Here is an 18,769-nt window from a genome sequence, read left to right as displayed (position 1 = left end):
TTGAATACTGGGGCTTAGTTATTCATAGAGCGAAGACAACAAAACTGGACTGCACATCACATGTACTATATCCAAAAAAGTCAATTTTGGTGAATTAAAGGTTTAAGGTTATCCATTCTAAACACGGCCTTAAAATTCAAACAATCTAAACAAAAGATAAAATTCCTAAGTATTCCAATATGCATAAAAGTATAGTCTATACAAATCACACTTTAAAAAATTTAAACCATTTTCCTGCTTAGAAGTTGAAATAAGAATTATTTATAGTACATTATAAAAATCTCTTATAGAAACCTCACGAAAATCTAGAACTGCAGTAACTAAGCACTGAGAGTTCCACCTTCATTACCTCTCTGGAAGCTGGTCTATATCCATAGCCAGATGGCAAATTTTTGTCTTCTTCACAACCTTTGGCTCCCGGACTAAAGTGTAATTCAACATGAAAGCGTTCTTCTGAGGAAAGATCCTAAGAAATATGACAGAACATTTTCAAAATAAGAAACTTTAAGCTCTTTATTTATGTCTGGTAAAACATAAATCAAGAGCTCTGTTTACCTTATTAGGATCCTCATAAAGCATGATAACAATCTGAGTCATGTAGTTGAGCTCATTGACAACGTTTAAATAATCCATAGCTCGTTTCCACTGTTCATCCTTTGATTCCTGAACAAAAGATACATGTGGTAAGCATTTTCTCAAACTGTGTTACTTGAAAGTCACTTTATTGTCACTATGGTAGCTTGTTTAATCCTAGTGATACCACATAAAGTGAATACTTATTATATGCAAAATTTTAAAAAATAATTCCACTACATTTAAAAGTCTTAGTATGTTATTTAAGCTTGTTTTGATAAAATATTTTTAAAATCTCTACAAGTTTGAGTATCCCTAACTTGAAAATCCAAAATCCAAAACCCTCCAAAATTCAAAACTTTTTGAGCACTAACATGACACTCGAAGGAAATACTCATTGGAGAATTTTGGGTTTTCAGATTAGGGATGCTAAACCAGTAAGTATAATGCAAATATTCCAAAATCCAAAAACAATTCCAAATTCCAAAAAACTTCTGGTCTCAAGCACTTCAGATAAGAGATATTCAACCTATATTAGAAGTTCTAGTGGTAACCTTTTTTAACCGCTTATACAAAATGAAAAATAAATAATTTCTTGAAATATGACAAACACTAATGAATTCTGAGGGTAAGAGACAGTTTTTAACTTTGTTAAGTTCCAAAGTACCTAGTATAGTATCATATTTCATAACCACAGAATACTATCCTGTAACAGGAATGCCATTTTTTCCCACCATCATATAGTTCATGTATGCAATATAGGCCTATCAACAAGTATCCCTATTACACTGAAGTGATATTCAAAAATCAGAAGAAGGAGGCATATGTAAATTCTATTGATCTTACCATCTCCTTCACCATTCCTCCATCTTCATTCTGAGAATCATTGGTCTTTAAACATGTAATCATAGAGCATCAGAACTGAAAAGGATCTTAGAGAACATGTACTACAAGCATTCAAAGTAGAAAATTCTATCTGAAAAGGCAAAACTACTCAAAGTAAAGTCTACAGTCAACAGTTAACAGGATCTACTTAAATTATACGTACATCACAGTTAAATTTCCTTTGTTGTATACTATGTAATACATTACAAATATATAAAAGCACAACATTTCCTTTTTGTATACACTAAGAGTATACAATATTATGGACTTTAGTACAGAATGCACCTTGTTTTAAAAGCAAATTATAAGACCACACATTGACTGTATGCTTTTTAAAATTCAGCATGTATTTTATTTCTATTTTAGACATTATACATTCCGTGTGTGTGTGTGCACACATGCATGTGTGCAAGTTTAGGAGGTAGTATGTGAAAAGATGTATTTTTTTCAAAATTGATAAGAGAAAACATAAATTAGCATTACTGACTTTCACTAAAGGTAAGTTAGCACAAATGATGAGTTTAAATACTGAAAATTTTCATTAGGTGAACAGATAATTGATCTTGTGATTTTGTGATACTCCAGTATTAAGAACACCATTTAATATCTAACTCAGTGTTGCAGTTATAGATTTTGCTAGGTCTTCTCTAATAAATAGATAAAATTAAGTAATATTTAGTAGTAACTTCCAGAACGTAATTAATATGTAAGAAGACACAAAAATATCTTTTTAAATTAAGGCCCCATTACACATATTCCTGAAATCTTATTTATAATCTTAGTTCCTTAACAAACTTTACAAATAATTCTACAGAAAGATTTTACCCCGTCCATTCTGAATAATTAAAAATTACAAAGGGGAATATACTGAGTAAGATTTTAATTATATTACTTACAGATTCTTACGAGGATAATAAGAGTTGGGATAATGAAAACAAAACATTTTGGCAGACTTTAATTTTCACCTTAGTAAATACATGTAATTATTTTTCCCCCTGGAAGCACTGATTTTTAAAATAATGAAGTTGTTCAGTTTTTGTTTTAGAAATGCAGCCTGAATTCAATACATGCCCAAAAAACTCTAGATCCACAGCTACCACCCTAGTCCAAATGACATCTTTTTGGACCACTGTAATAATTTCCTAACTGGTTTCCTCATACCCACTTTCACCTATCTGCTGTCCACACAACAACCAAAGCCACCCATTTCCCCGCTTAAAACCTTTAAATGGCTTCCCAATCCAATTAGAATACAAGGCACTGGCTCTTCAACCATATCTGCTGTCATTTTATCCAATACTTACTACTATTCTCCAACTACAGGCTTTCTATCAGTTCCTATGTTACTCATGTTCTTTATACCCTCTATGTATGTCAAAAAGGACCATGTAAGAGATGTATCGCTCCTCTTCACAAACAATTCCATCAGTACTACTGGATATACAAGCTTTTGCCTTGCTAATTAAGGGTCATTTTTTTTTTCCACTAATCCACATACTTATGTAAGGATGTCACTTTTCTATTCTTTAGTGGGACAAAGAAGAAACAAAAAACCAGAAGAAAGAACATATGGATTTGGAATTTTAATTGGAATAGAACTTTGAAACACCCTTAGGATCACTTTGATAATAATTACTCTCAAGGACCAGTAATAAGATTGATTAGGAAACAGACATATACCAAATCATCACTATATATGTCACTGCCCTTCTTTTAAAAGTACATTAAGAAAACAAAATTGAGTTTTCTTTTATAGATCACTTTCTACACAGACGTGCACAGATGCGTATATCAATATACGCACAGAAAAATAAAAGAACATTCTTATCTTTTGGCTAGTTTAGAGATGACTGATTTAGATGAGATTCTGGACTTCAAGTAGTATTACTCTATTACAGCATGGCACTGAGTGGAGGGGGTGGCACTGAGGGAGATGTGAAGTGAGTTTTGTATGTGGGGAGAATACAAATTACTGTGGCAAATAGGTATCACTGTGGCAGATTTTGTGTTTTCCAAAGATGGCTGACATACACATTCAATGCTACATACTCTTCTTACAATAGGACAGTGACACTCAGCCCATCTGGTGCTGTGGGTTGTTTCCTCTCCTTCTGAACCTGGATGAACCTCTGTGATTGCCTCAACCAAGAGAGTGCAGCAGAAGTGATGCTACATGATTTTAGAAGTTAGGTCATAAAAATGCCACACACTTGCACCTTGCTCTCATAGGAAGCTCACTCCTGGAACTCAGGTGCAATATTTTGAGGAAGCAGGCCACATGAAGAGGCCAGATGTAGGTGTTCTGCTTGATAACCGCAGCTGAGGTCCCAGCTGACAGCCAAGATGAAGCACCAAACATGAGAGAAAACCCTTGAGATTATTTGAGACCCAGCCACTGTCTGACTACAACCTCATGAGACTCTAAGAGAAACTTCATAATTGATCCTAGTCAACACTCTAAACTGCATGAGATAAAAATGAAATGACTGTGGTTGTTTTAAGCCACTAAGTCTTGGTATGTCATTACATAATAGTAGATAATAGTAGATAGTACATAATAGTAGATCAGTGGTACAATGTCTAACCAAACACCAAGTTCCATCAATTCTGACCCCTAAATGACTCAAATTCATCAGGCTTCTCTTTACTGCCACCAGTCTATAAAATCACCTAAAATACTTTATATTATTGTTTGCTTAAATGTATCTTCTCTGAAGAGAACATCTTTATCCCTAAAATCTAGCAAAATGCTTGGTATATAGTAGTCCCTTGAAAGACGACATTAAGTAGTAAAACTTAAGGATGAATTACTAAAATTTCACAGTAAAAATAGCAGTTAGTGATTTAATTACAAAATTAAATATATTTGTTAGACTGAAATAACTTATTCTACTTACATTGCATAAGGCACCATAGCGAAGAATAGACAGCAAAGAATGTACATGACTTTCACTGGTAAAATATAATCTAGTACGAACATGACGTTCAGGAGACAGAACACCTCTAGAATACCTAAAATTAGAAGCAGACAGTGTTCAAACATAACCATATAATCAAAAACTCACTAAATATTGAAATTATTTTCTAAAATTAAATTTAATTTCACTAGAAGTAAAAGACCACAAAAATCTATTATTCTTCCAACCACAATAGAGAATTTATCTTAGTATATATTCTTCTAACATGACGCAAACTATAACTAACTAGGACCTCTGAGAGTAGTCAAAGAATAGACTTAATATTAGTCAAATACACTGTAAATAGGTTATTTTATCTCCTTTAGTAGCAATGACAGAGGTTATAGACCTAAAGATGCTCACAGACATTAATGCTGCTAAATGGGGTACACATTGATGGTCCATGTGAACGATGACCTATATTCCCTTTTCCCCACTCACCTTAGTTTTCTCTAAAGTGGAGCCAAAAATAAATTTGGTTGGAAGTTAATAGAAATACCTAGGTAATACTATTTTCACAGTATGCCAATGACACACTTCTGACTTCATAGGACCATCAAAGTATAATTTAAATTTGAAGTATGCAAAAATAGATGCCTAGAGATTTAAATAACCAGTACAGTTTCTTACACAGGATGAAGTTTATTTACAGTGTCATCATCTTGTGTCCTCTGAAGGTCTGAGCGAATTTTTCTAACCAGAGGAGTACAGTAGCCTTTGGCAATCTCCAGTTTTTCAGCTTTAGTTATACCATATTCCTGAGCAAAAAATACATGACATTAGAAAAAGGATATAATGACAAAGTACTCTAAAAAAATACACTCCTAAATTAGTCTAGTGAGAGACAAATATTTTATCAAGCCTTTTTTGAACGTTGGATAACTCCGAGTTTGCATTTTTTGCAACTGCAAATGTATGATTTTCAAACTATTAAGTATAATTGGAAGGATTTTGTGGTGGAATGAACAAAAGCCAGTAATTTCTGAAGGCGGAGAATGAATGGGTGAATGTAATTTTTATGACTAGTATTCACTAAATCAGTGGTTTTAAATGTAAAAACAACCCTAAAAGAAAGGTGGATTAAGGCCACAAACATTAAAGCACAATATGTAACAAATATATGAAAAAAATTAAACCTTGAGATTTCTGTCTTTCCAAATGTCAAAGATTTAAAAGACTAACACATTCTTCAAAAGGCTTTGGCCAATATTTTTAAAGTTTTAACTGGAAGTGAGCAAAGATTCCATGAAATTATCAAATTTAATGACATAATCATTATGAGTTAATTGGATTTGTAAGGAATTAGCACAATGTGAAGTGTCCAGAAAACATGGCAATTTTAAGAGTAATTGCAATGAAAATTATAGTTCAAAGCAGTAGAAGAGGAGAAAGGAAGAAGGCAGAAAAGTGGGGGTAGAGTGGGAAAGAGGGAGAAAAGGGAAGAGGGAAGAAACACATATACCTTCTCTCTCCAAGTTCATTCTAGGATATTTCAACTTAAAGGCTATTTCCTGCTACTAGATACCTCCAGAAAGATTCACATGGAATAACATCAGTACAGACAATAGATCTCAAAACTGCCTAATAAAGAAAATGCTGACTGATTACAGATGAAAGACCTAGGAAAACAGGACTTCCTGGGGTCATTTACCTTAAACTAAAGCTAAGGTGGTTCAATGATCTTGCCAATGTAGGTGACTGTATAGCGAATATGCAACTGTGTATTTATATGTAAACAAAAGAAAAATGTTGGAATTAAAAAATCATCAGGGAAATAATTTTTTTTTTAAATTTGTTATTAGCAAGATGTGAGGAAACAGGGATTTTCATACACTGCTGGTCTGGGTAAAAACTGATTAAAGATTTCTGGAGCTACAGAAATGATCTTGAATGAATGGAAAGACATGTGTAAACAGAGCGAAACAAATTTTAAAAGTCTAGATTTCCAAAGACAAGTTGGTTAAATAAATTATTCTTACATTCACACCACTCAGCCATTGGGAATAATAATGTATATATAGCTTTATTGGCATGGAAAGAAATTCTGTATGCTAAATGAAGGAAAAAATTAGGTTGTAAAATAGTATGCTTTTTCTGATTCAGTTTTCGTAAAGAATGTATTTGCTATATATACGCATTTATGGAAGCAATTATATGTAAATAAATTTAAGGAAAGAGGCCTTTAAGAATATTCCAAAACATTGGTATGTTTTTCTTTTGTTGGTAATGTTATAGTAATTTTTTTGCTCTATCTGTATTTTCTAGTTTTATTACAAAGATATATTACTTTTATAATCAAGAAATTTCTCTCTTCAAAACAGTGACATATTTTGCTCATCTGCCTTTATCAACTAGGACCAAACAATTTTTTAGATATGCAAGTTCTCATATGTAGTTTCAATATTTGTGCCACAAATAGAACTGATTAAAATACCAGCTAAGGCAACTTGAAAGCTTTCTATGGTGATTTCAATGAGAATGTCATTGAACTGTCTTTGGGAAATGCTACTATAAAGAACTGTCTGCATTTCATAATCTACAGATAACCAAAGAAAACATCTTTAAACTTCAATTAATATGTGTCATCTCAATTAATATAATTTTAATATCAAATTTAGTCTTTAAATGTTTTTATTTACCACTATACCACCATGGCTATAAAGCATCATTTTTAAACCAGGGCCCCAATTTTCTGAGGATTAAGCCTGGTTAAAAAGTGAAAATTTGATTCTATTGTAGCATAAACACCTATCAGAACTAGTTTAACTGTTAAAATAACTAAAATAGGCCATATGCATCATTTAAGCCTAGAAATGACTGGAATTACATAATTCACATAGCACAGACAAAAAAATTAATCAATCAATGTAAGAGCAGAAACTGATATTTTAAGGCATAGTATCATTTTGAAGTACACCAGAACATATGTATATACATTTCTCTTCACAGTGGTACCCTGTTAATCTACATTAAATTATTCTAAACAAGTTAAAACTGAGTATTATTTGGCTGAGTCAAGTCTTGAAGCTGGAAATATTATTTGCTTGAGAACTATGTATGCAAAATTTTATTTTTTTCCATTACAAACCACATTTTCATTATAAATTACTGCAAATATGTTTATAATCGTTAGTTATATTTTTGGTGATTGAAAATACCTGCCTTCTGTCCACAGTTTTTGTATTTACGAGGCCTAAAGTAACAAAGCAAGATAGTATTTATTGGACTGATTCAACACTCTGAAAAAAAAAATCCAAAGTTTCTGTTACAATAAAGATTGTCATATGAAAAAGTTAGGGAGATAAACCCAAAGTTGTCCTCTCCTCAATTTATAAAATAATCTCAGGACACCAGGGAAGCATATAAAAAGACCTTTTGTTTTAAAACTACGAACTTACCAAAAATAGAACTGATTTATGTAAACTTGGGCATAATTTCATCTGAAGAGTCAAACGATTTAAAAAATAACTTATCCAAGAAAAATAATTTTAGAGTTGTCTTCAAATAAATTCTCAGACCGTCATGAAAATCTAACCTAATTGCAGCAAAGAGAATCACCATAACATACTGAGAACAGCTGAGCTTGAAGAATTACTTTGATAGATACAAATGGTGACTCAACTCCTTCGTAACATACTAATCTTTAGTGCTTCTTCTGGTATTTAAAAAAATTTATTATGAATTTATTTAAGTTACAAGGACATGGTGAGAAATGTCTTCAACTATATAAACAATACACCTGAAATACATACACCACGTAAGGAGGAGAAATGACCATCTACAATACTGTTAACACTTGAGTTTTCTTTTTGGCTCAACTCTCAGAGACTAATTTTTCATTCCCAGTTGTAAAATATTTAGTATATATAATGGAAACAGTAGAGGGGTGAGATTAAATAAGCAATACAATGGCACAGACATGGTTATGCTAAAGATTAGACAAAGCATTGTGTATTTAGCCTCTGAGCAGGTGATACATTTAGATATACTGACAGCCGACCTTGAAAAGTGCTTATAGCTGCCATAAATATCTTAAAGTCTTGTATTCACAGCTAATTGTCAAAAAGCATACTTACAAAACCAAAACATTTTTATTATGCAAAATAAAACTTGTCTTTTACAGAATAAAACTTAACCTTTTTCATTTGCTAAATGAAAGAAATTGTCAGGGAATGAGTCCTGTTTCCTAAGTAAATGTTTCCTAAAGGCCTAAAGACGTATTCGTAAAGTCTGAGATATTTTCATACTCTTCTAAAAATAATTTTTAAAATCACAGATTCATACAATATACCTAAAATTGTCTATATTATATATCTGATCAAATATATAGTTCTCTTTCATGGTGAAGAAACAAGCTAATTGTTAACACATATACAAATACCTATAGGTAAGTTGTACAATTGTATGAATTCTCAGTTTTTCAAAATCCATAGGTTTTCCTGTACTGTCTATGAATATTAGGAAAGGGACAGTTATTTAAACCATTCTTATACATGTGTATTTATAAGTTAGGCTTTTTGAACTTTTTTTTCATAATCTTTATCTTTTTCATGTATTTAATATTTTCCTGCTTTCAAACTTTATGTAGTCCACAGTTGGAATAACTGATCTACTCCAACCTCCTCTTTACAATATCCAAATAATCTTGTACTGAGTTGAAAAAAGGTCCAAAAGTGACATCCGGAACTTTGTTCTTCTAACATAGTCCTGATCTCAATATGTTTTGCCACTTACCCCTTTATTATCAATCCAATTCTCTGCTTAATTGCATTTTAGTTATTTGAATTCTTGTTACACCTTTATTTTTATTCTCCTATAATGAAAAGACCCATGTCCCCCAAAAGAACAACTACGTATATCTTGACCTCTAAACATTATTTTCAAAATACTTTTGCATAAAGTAAAAAGACTTGCAAAAAATTTTATATAAGACCATAACTCTTTATGTGTTACTCTCCACATATTTCCATATAGAGATGGCAGATGCAAAACAGGTGTTCAATAAATACTTAATTGATTTATTCCATACTGTTTTCCATTCTTTAGTTTGTTCACATATTATTATTCTCTAAGAGTATCAATTCTTAAATTAAAAAAAAACTTTACTACCTTCTTATGGCAGTGAAATACTCTGTATGCTACTATGATGATACATGTCATTATAAATTTGCCCAAACCCACATGTACAACACCAAGAGTGAACCCTAATGGACTATGGACTCTGGATGATGTGTCAATGTAGGTTCATCAGTTATAACAAATGCACTATTCTTGTGGGGGACAATCATAATGCGGGAGAGGACGTGCTATGTATGGAGACAAGGGCATATGGGAAATCTTTGTACCTTCTGTTTGATTTTGCTGTGAACATAAAACTGCTCTAATAAATATAGTCTATTAAAAAAAAGTCACTGTAGTCAAACTATTAGAAAATCAAATAATGTGATCAATATAACCATAAAAACCTTAAAATATAAATTCATAATTACCTAATTTCCTGTGTAAAGTTACTGGTTTTCCAAGGACATGAAAACCAACTACCTTTTTATCCACCAACAGACATTTTAAAAGTATTTTTTCAATATTATAAGAAATTGATTCTTAAGAATGACTTACCTGAGGGATAACAATATCTGCTAGTGCCTTCGAAAGCCTATATAATTCCATTGTGTTTTCTAATTTCAAGGAACCATTATGCTGGACATCATATTTTATACAGTCATATATGTCAGGGATTTTACTAATATCATATCTTCCATTCTTTGTTTTAAAGTCTTTCTCTAACTTGGACCATCTACGTAGCATAAGCTCCAATGTTTCACTATGGTAAAGCTGAATATCTAAAACAACATAACATTTTTAGTTTATGCAACTTAAAAATCTGATTTAGAATATATATTAATATGTTAATAATTAGAAACTTTTTAAAGTGTCAAAAATACAACTGTATGAAGTTAGAGAGTTACTATAGGCATACACTACTAGCAACCATATATTTTTTAGACTTAAAGGGTTAGGGACTAGGCTTAGACTTTTTCCATATATTATAGACTTTAATAACAATAAGAAGAAAAAGAGCAACAATTTTAACAAAGCTCTTTTAAGCTCATATATTTTCAATTTTCAATACTGTTATTCTTATTAGATTCACATAACTAAGTGAATAGGCAGACTAGCAGAGGAACATTAGACATTAAAAATAGTCCAAATGATCCATTTTCTGCCAGAAAAAAACCCAAGATGCCAAAGTTGTCTGAGTTACTAACCACGTAAGCTTTGGGGCCAGAGCCTAGATCACTTTCCTGTTGCTTGCTCCTTCTTATTACCCTGTCTACTCACTGCTTAACTATATAGCAATGCTGCATAATAAGATAATCAAATGAGAATATTTTATTTTCTCTTTCATGCTGTCATGGATAAAAACCGCTATAACTTAGCCATTATTTTTTTGCTTGATATACATTAACTCATACTATACATAGCTCTCAAGAGAGGCTTGATTTCTTACAAGATTGGTGCATCATATATTAAATGCTTAATTGAATAGTAACTTTTATTTGTTCTATGCTCTAAGAAAAACATATTTACCTGATGATTTAGGATCTTCCATTCGATGTCTGATTTGAGAAGTCAAACTCTGAATTAAGGAATAAACTTTATCACAGGTCTTCACAGGGTTTTTAATTAAATGCATTGATTTGATAAGAGAAATGCTTCCAGATGGAGTAAGCTACAAATGAGTAAAGTATATATTTTATATCTGCTTATGCCTAATTGTCTAAGAGAACAATATACATATACAAAATTTTCCAGTAGCTGGAGAATAATTCCATAGCAGAAATTGAAATGACCACAAAATACAGTTGACCCTTGAACACCACAGGTTTGAACTGCAAAGGACCACATATATGCAGGGTTTTTCCCTAAAAGTTACACCAAAATGTACTGTTTTTCCTGCCTCCCCTTCCACCTCCTTCACCTCTTCCACCCTTGAGACAGCATGACTAACCCCTCCTCTTCCTCTTTCTTTTCAGCCTACTCAACGTGAAAATAAAGATGAAGACCTCTAAGATGATCTACTTCCCCTTAAGGCATAGTAAATATATTTTCTCTTCCTTATAATTTTCTTAATAACATTTTATTTTCTCTAGCTCACTCTAGAATTTTCTTAATATTTTCTTTTCTCTAGTTCCCTCTATTGTAAGACTAGAGCATACAATACATATACAAAATACTGGGGAACTTCCAGAAAGTATGTGGAAAAATTGAATTAAAAGATAAAAGTAAAAAACTTTATTTCTCAACCTAAGGTCTGTCAGGGTCAAGACACTTTTGTAAGCGATGATAGCAGCCATTTAGTCTGTGCCTAAAATATGGAGGATCCTGGGAATTCACCCACGTCAATGCAGACTTTTTACATTATTAACTGAAGAAAAATGAGTGCCCCTTAAAAATTTTTTTAAGATTAGGAAACAAACAGAAGTCAGAAGGAGCCACATCAGGACGACAAGGTAGATTCCTAATGATCTCCCACTGAAACTCTTGCAAAACTGCCCTTGCCTGAGAGGAATAAGCAGGAGCATTGTCATGATGGAGGACTCTGTAGTGAAGATTTTGTGGGTGTTTTCTACTAATGCTTTGGCTAACTCTCTCAAAACAATCTCATAATAAGCAGATGTTATTGCTTTTTAGCACTCCAGAAAGTCAGCAAGCAAAATGCCTTGAGCGTCCCAAAAAACTACTGCCATGACCTCTGCTCTTGACCAGTCTGCTTCTGCTTTGACTGGACCAATTCCACTTCTTGGTAGCCATTACTTTGATTGTGCTTTATCTTCAGGGTCATCCTGGTAAAACCAGTTTCATCTTCTGTTACAATTCTTCAAAGAAATGCTTTGGGATCTTCATCCCACTTGTTTAAAATTTCCATTGAAAGCTCTGCTACTGTCTATAGCTGATCTGAGCACAATGGTTCTGGCACTCTAAGCAGAAAGTTTGCTCAACTTTAATTTTTCAGTCAGAATTGTGTAAGTTAAACCAACTGAGATGTCTATGGTACTGGCTATTGTTTCTGCTGTTAATTATTGGTCTTCTTCAATTAGGGCATGAACAAGATTAATTTTTTCCTTGCAAAATTGATGTGGATGGTCTGCCTTTGAGGGCTTCATCTTCAACATCATCTCGTCCCATCTTAAAACGAGTTATCCATTTGTATACTGCTGATTTCTTTGGGAAACTGTTCCTATAAACTTTTTGTAAAGTATCAATGATTTCACCATTTTTTTCACTTAAGCTTCACCATAAATTTGCTGTTTGTTTTTGTTTCAATTTTAGCAGAATTCATGTTGCCCCTCGCAGGGGCTCTCTTCAAACTGATGTCTTACTCTTGTTAGTGCCTCAAACAAAATCCTGTTCAGACATGTCATAACAAGATAATACAAGACTATTTTAGTGTATAAAAAAAGTTGAAATTTGTGTACAGTTTTTTCATAATGAGCATTCATATATGTTCATTGTTCACATTATTGCTAAGGCTTCCAGTCAAAGGTAGGCTTAACTTGGTAGTTAAGTTTTTGCAGAGTCAAAAGTTATACATGAATTTTTTTACTGTGAGGGGGACTGGCACTTCTAACCCCAACATTGTCTAAAGGTGAACTGTATAGTAATGAGATCAAGGAGGAAGTAAAAGACTCAGAATTCATGTTAAAAAACATTAAACCTTAGCTGTCTTATCAATAAAGAAAATTTAGCAGAAATACTCTAACTTAATGGAATTTGATGACAATCTGCTGACTCTGTTAACATGTGTAAATATGGTTCTGACCACTTGACATATATTTACATGTAATAACTCTAGGCATCTATTATTATCTTTTCCCAGATGAGTGACTTACCTGAGGTTAAGCTACTTGCTTAAGATCAAACCACTAGGATGTAAAGGAGTAGGACTCAAATGCAGGTAGTCTGGCTACAGACTGGTGCTCTAAACCACTATCCTATTATGCCTTTGTAATGAATTTGTAATGAATTTTTTTGAATAAAAGCCATCAATAAAAATATAGTTCCACGTTCCAGTTTTGACATTTAGCTTGGCAAGTTATTTAACCACATTAAGTAAGTTTCTACAAATATAAAAAATGTCAAGTGCAATTCTACTTCTGGTTATAATAAACTAGGTAGTTTGGACCAATATATCCACTGAAGGGAAGTAAAAATTCTGGGCAAAGAATATCTATATGTATGCTTTAAGGAATCTGTGAAATAACAAGGTGGTAAAGAATTATGGAAGCAAAACTCAAAGGTCAGTGATCCAGAAAGTGAGCCTAGAATTTAAGGCTGTTTCTCCACTGGAAACATTTATATTTATGAATATAATAAATGACTCCAGTCAAAAGAGTGCATAAAGGAAAATATACGGCCTAGGGTGCATATTTTGTAAAAGACAGAACATTAATAACTTAGTAAGTATTCATCTGGTGTTATTAATTTCGAGAATCAGAAAAATAGCAAAATAAAACTAGAGAGGTAGAAGAAATAAAATATTAAGCAATGAGAATTAATCAAATGGAAAATAAGCATATAATTCAGAGACCTAACAAATCTTAACAATGGTTCTTTGAAAGGACTAATAAACTAATCAACCATGGTGAAACTGATCAAGAAGGAAAAAAATATAATGTTATGAAAGAAAAAGGGATATCTCTATAGATCCTACACAAATTACAAAGAAATTATGAACAAACTTCTAAAAAATGTAATTTAATAATATTGACATAAACATAACTGAGAAGTACTAAACTATTCTGAAATCCATAATTAGAAACTTTCCCACAAAGAAAACACCCACAGGATTTACCATACTATTTACTAGTAAAGTTTACCAAAAATTTAATGAAATATTTGTACATATACTATTCTCCTCAAATAGGAAGCATTCCCTAACTAATTTTACAAGACTAGCATAATCCTGACATTGAAATAAGACACAACAAAAATAAAAAAGTAAAGGCCAATCTGACTCATGAACATAGATTCAAAATTCCTAACCAAAATTTCAGCAAACTAAAATCAGTGATATGAAAGAAAAAGATCATACATGGAAAAGCTGAGGATATTCTAGAACCAAGGTTAGTTTCACATTCAAAAAACTGTAAGATATAATAGATGAAAGAAAATATGATAAAATTCAGTATGTTTTTATAATAGAAACTCAGCCAAATAGAAACAATGAAATTTCCTTATTTTGAAGAAGGGCAGCTATATAAAATATCTACAGAAAACTTTATATTTAATGTACAAGTGTTACTAGAAATGCTACTTTTATTTAATATTATTTTGAGGGTCTTAGCTATGGAAAGCAAGAAAAAGAATTTTTAAAAAACAAAGACTGGAAAAGAAAAAAAGTATAGATGTGCTGTTAAAGAATGAAACAAATCTAGATAAATTATTAGATCTAATGAGTTCGACAAGGTTGACGCCTATAATCTCAATATTTTAAAACCAATTATATTTCTATATAGCAACAACAGAGAATAAAACTTTTCAAGAGGGCCCATTTATAATTGCACAATATCAATCACCTTAGCCTAAATCTAACAAAGATGCACAAGAACTCTGTGAAGTAAATTATAAAACATTATTGAAAGATATTAAAGAATATCTAAATAAATGAGCTACACTACATTCACAGATTGAAAGACTAGAGAAAAAAATGTAAATTTGCACAAACTACAGATATAATACAACCTAAATAAAAAATCCCAACAGTATTTTTGACCAGCTTGTTTTAAAATTTATATGAAAATGCAAAAAAAAAAAAAAAAACACTTGAAGAAGGATCCATTTGGGTGTTGGGAGGTATTATTCATTGGCACAAGGATCAACAAACAGAATACAGGGTCCAGAAACAGATCACACATATATAATAAATACGGTACTTCTGAGTAATGGGAAAGAATAGTCTTTTCAGTATGTTCTGCTGGGACACCCAGATGTATATATAGTTGCAGGGGAAATAACAACCTTGACATTCTTAGCTCATAGCACACACAAAAGCCAATTTTATCTGGATTACAGATAAATGTGAAGAGCAAAACAGTAAGTTTATAGAAGATATATATATCTTATGGCCTCTTCTCCGAAAAAGATATCTTAAACAATATATTAAAATGCATTGACCCTAAGGGGAAAAAAATGAACTTGGAAGTCATGAAAAACTATAACTTTTGCTTAACAAAAGATATTATTGGCTGGGCGTGGTGGCTCATGCCTGTAATTCCAAAGCCTTGGGATGTCAAGGAAGGAGGATCACTTGAGGCCAAGAGTTCGAGACTAGCCTGGGCAACACAGTGAGACCCAGTCTCTACAAAAATTTAAAAAGTTAGCTGAGCATGGTGGCGTGCACCTGTAGTCTCAGCTACTCAGGAGGCTGAAACAGGAGAATCGCTTGAGCCCAGGGGTTTCAGGCCGCAGTGAGCTATGATCACACCACTGCACTCCAGCCTGGGTGACAGAGCAAGACATTGTCTCTACAAAACAAAAAAAAGAAAACACATCATGACATCATTAAGGCTCGGAGTAGGTGGTGTTAACTTTATGTTATCTACATGTAACAAAGAACTCATATCCAGAATATATAAAGAACTTCTACCATCCAAGAAGAAAAACATAGACAATTCACAGAAAATGGACAAGAGACTTGTCCTCACTCAAGAAGATATCTAAATGGTCAATAGACATTGAAGCCACAATAAAGTAAATTCTAGGTATATCCACCAGAATGACCAAAATGGAATCATCTGAGAATCCCAAGAATGGAGAATATGTGGAGCAATGACAACTATCATTGACCTCTGGTGGGAGTGTAAATTAGCTCAATAGCGTTAGAAAACACCAAAGGCAGTGGCAACAAAAGCCAAAATTGACAAATGTGATCTAATTAAACTCAAGAGCTTCTGCACAGCAAAAGAAACTACCATCAGAGTGAACAGGCAACCTACAGAATTGGAGAAAACTTTTGCAATCTACTCATCTGACAAAGGGCTAATATCCAGAATCTACAAAGAACTCAAACAAATTTACAAGAAAAAAACAAACAACCCCATCAAAAAGTGGGCAAAGGATATGAACAGACACTTCTCAAAAGAAGACATTTATGCAGCCAACAGACACATGAAAAAATGCTCATCATCAGTGGCCATCAGAGAAATGCAAATCAAAACCACAATGAGATACCATCTCACACCAGTCAGAATGGCAATCATTAAAAAGTCAGGAAACAACAGGTGCTGGAGAGGATGTGGAGAAATAGGAACACTTTTACACTGTTGGTGGGACTGTAAACTAGTTCAACCGTTGTGGAAGACAGTGTGGCGATTCCTCAAGGATCTAGAACTAGAAATACCATTTGACCCAGCCATCCCATTACTGGGTATATACCCAAAGGATTATAAATCATGCTGCTATAAAGACACATGCACATGTATGTTTATTGTGGCACTATTCACAATAACAAAGACTTGGAACCAATCCAAATGTCCATCAATGATAGACTGGATTAAGAAAATGTGGCACATATACACCATGGAATACTATGCAGCCATAAAAAGTGATGAGTTCATGTCCTTTGTAGGGACATGGATGAAGCTGGAAACCATCATTCTCAGCAAACTATCGCAAGGACAAAAAACCAAACACCGCATGTTCTCACTCATAGGTGGGAACTGAACAATGAGAACACTTGGACACAGGAAGGGGAACATCATACACCGGGGCCTGTTGTGGGGGTGGGGGCTGGGGGGAGGGAAAGCATTAGGAGATATACCTAATGTAAATGACGAGTTACTGGGTGCAGCACACCAACATGGCACATGTATACATATGTAACAAACCTGCACGTCGTGCACATGTACCCTAGAACTTAAAGTATAATTAAAAAAAAAAAAAGAATGAAAGACAAAAAAAAAAAAAAACAGTTTGACATTACCTGCTAACGTTGTAAATAAGTATACCATGGTCACAATAATTCCACTCCTACAATATACCCAAGAGAAACGTATGCTCATTGCACAGGTGCCATACCAGGATATTCATGGCAACTTTAATCCTAACAGTCCAAAACTCTAACAATAATAGAAAGCATATATAAATTGTAATATGTTCATAAAGTAGTACATGGGTCAATAAACTATAGCCTGCAGGTCAAATGTGGCCTGTTACACAGGCCATGAGCTAAGAATGGTTTTTACATGCTTAAAAGGCAGTTAAAAAAAAACAAAAACAATATGCAACAGAGACCATATTTGGACTGCAAAGTCTAATTTTTTTAAATAAAATATTTACTATCTGGCCTTTTACAGAAAAGTTCTGCCAACCCTGAAATGGAATACAGCAAACACAGCAATGATTATTAACTAACTATGACCATTACTTAATATGGTTGAATTTCACAAATAAAATATTAAATAAAAGAAGCCAAATATAAAATAAAACATGTTCTATGAACCTTAAAAAATAGCCAAAGTAAATTAATACTGTAGAGCCATTACAGAAAACAGTATGAACATTGCTCAAAAAACTGAAGACAGAATTACCATATGATCCAACAATCCCAATACTAGGTATACAGCTAAAGGAAATGAAATCGTATGTCAAGGAGATATTTGCATTCCCATTTTTATTGTAACACTGTTCACAATAGACAAGATCTGGAATCAACCTGTCCAATAACAGATGAATGAATAAAGAAAGTGTAGTATAAATACAAGATGAAGTATCATCATCTAGCCTTAAAAAAGAAGGAAATCCTATCATTAGCAACAACATGGATGAACCTAGAAGACACTATGTTAAGTGAAATAAGCCAGGCACAGAATGACAAATATGTATAATCTCACTTATATGTAGAATCTAAAAAAGTTAAACTTAGAGAAGCAGAGTAAAATGATGGCTACCAGAGGCTGGAAAAGGAAGGGGTTGGCAAGATGTTTGTCAAGGGATACACAATTTCGGTTGGACAGAAGGAATAAGTTCAGGAGCTCTATTGTACAACATGGTGATTATAGTAATAGCAATATATTTTATCCTTGAAAATTGCTGAGAGTAGATTTTAAATGTTCTCATCACAAAAAAATAAGGATGTGAGGTAATACATATGTTAATTAGCTTAAGTTAGCCATTTCACAATGCATATATATTTTAAAACATGTTGTGTCATAAACATATATAATTTTAATTTGTCAATTAAAATCAATAGATTTAAAGTTAGAAAAAAGCCAAAAATTAGACTACACTGGTTAGAGACTATACTTATTATTCAAGCAAGTATTCTGGATATGAAAAGAATATAAAAAGTCAGG

The 18,769-nt window shown here is 32.8% G+C and overlaps 1 protein-coding gene across 39 annotated transcripts in view; it reads right to left on the bottom strand.

Annotated features, from left to right (window-relative positions):
• PPIP5K2 (diphosphoinositol pentakisphosphate kinase 2) overlaps positions 1–18,769 on the bottom strand; it is an 82,911-nt gene that overhangs the window by 24,829 nt on the left and 39,313 nt on the right. For 21 of the 39 annotated variants that reach the window (XM_063706685.1, XM_055387338.2, XM_055387345.2 and 18 more), the window contains exons 18-23: positions 11,004–11,145; positions 10,032–10,255; positions 5,046–5,173; positions 4,356–4,470; positions 556–663; positions 350–466 (exon numbers count right to left, since the gene is read on the bottom strand). In XM_063706685.1, coding sequence (XP_063562755.1) covers positions 350–466; positions 556–663; positions 4,356–4,470; positions 5,046–5,173; positions 10,032–10,255; positions 11,004–11,145 — 834 coding nt within the window. Of the gene's footprint in view, positions 1–349; positions 467–555; positions 664–1,419; positions 1,465–4,355; positions 4,471–5,045; positions 5,174–10,031; positions 10,256–11,003; positions 11,146–18,769 lie in introns of all 39 variants that reach the window. The other 18 variants (XM_055387351.2, XM_055387357.2, XM_063706682.1 and 15 more) reach the window with 1 other exon arrangement.

Source organism: Gorilla gorilla, chromosome 4, assembly GCF_029281585.2.
Source record: "Gorilla gorilla gorilla isolate KB3781 chromosome 4, NHGRI_mGorGor1-v2.1_pri, whole genome shotgun sequence".
NCBI classification, from domain to species: domain Eukaryota; kingdom Metazoa; phylum Chordata; class Mammalia; order Primates; family Hominidae; genus Gorilla; species Gorilla gorilla.
The sequence above is the reverse complement of the archived record's forward strand: the minus strand, read 5'-3'. Positions and strand labels throughout refer to the sequence as shown.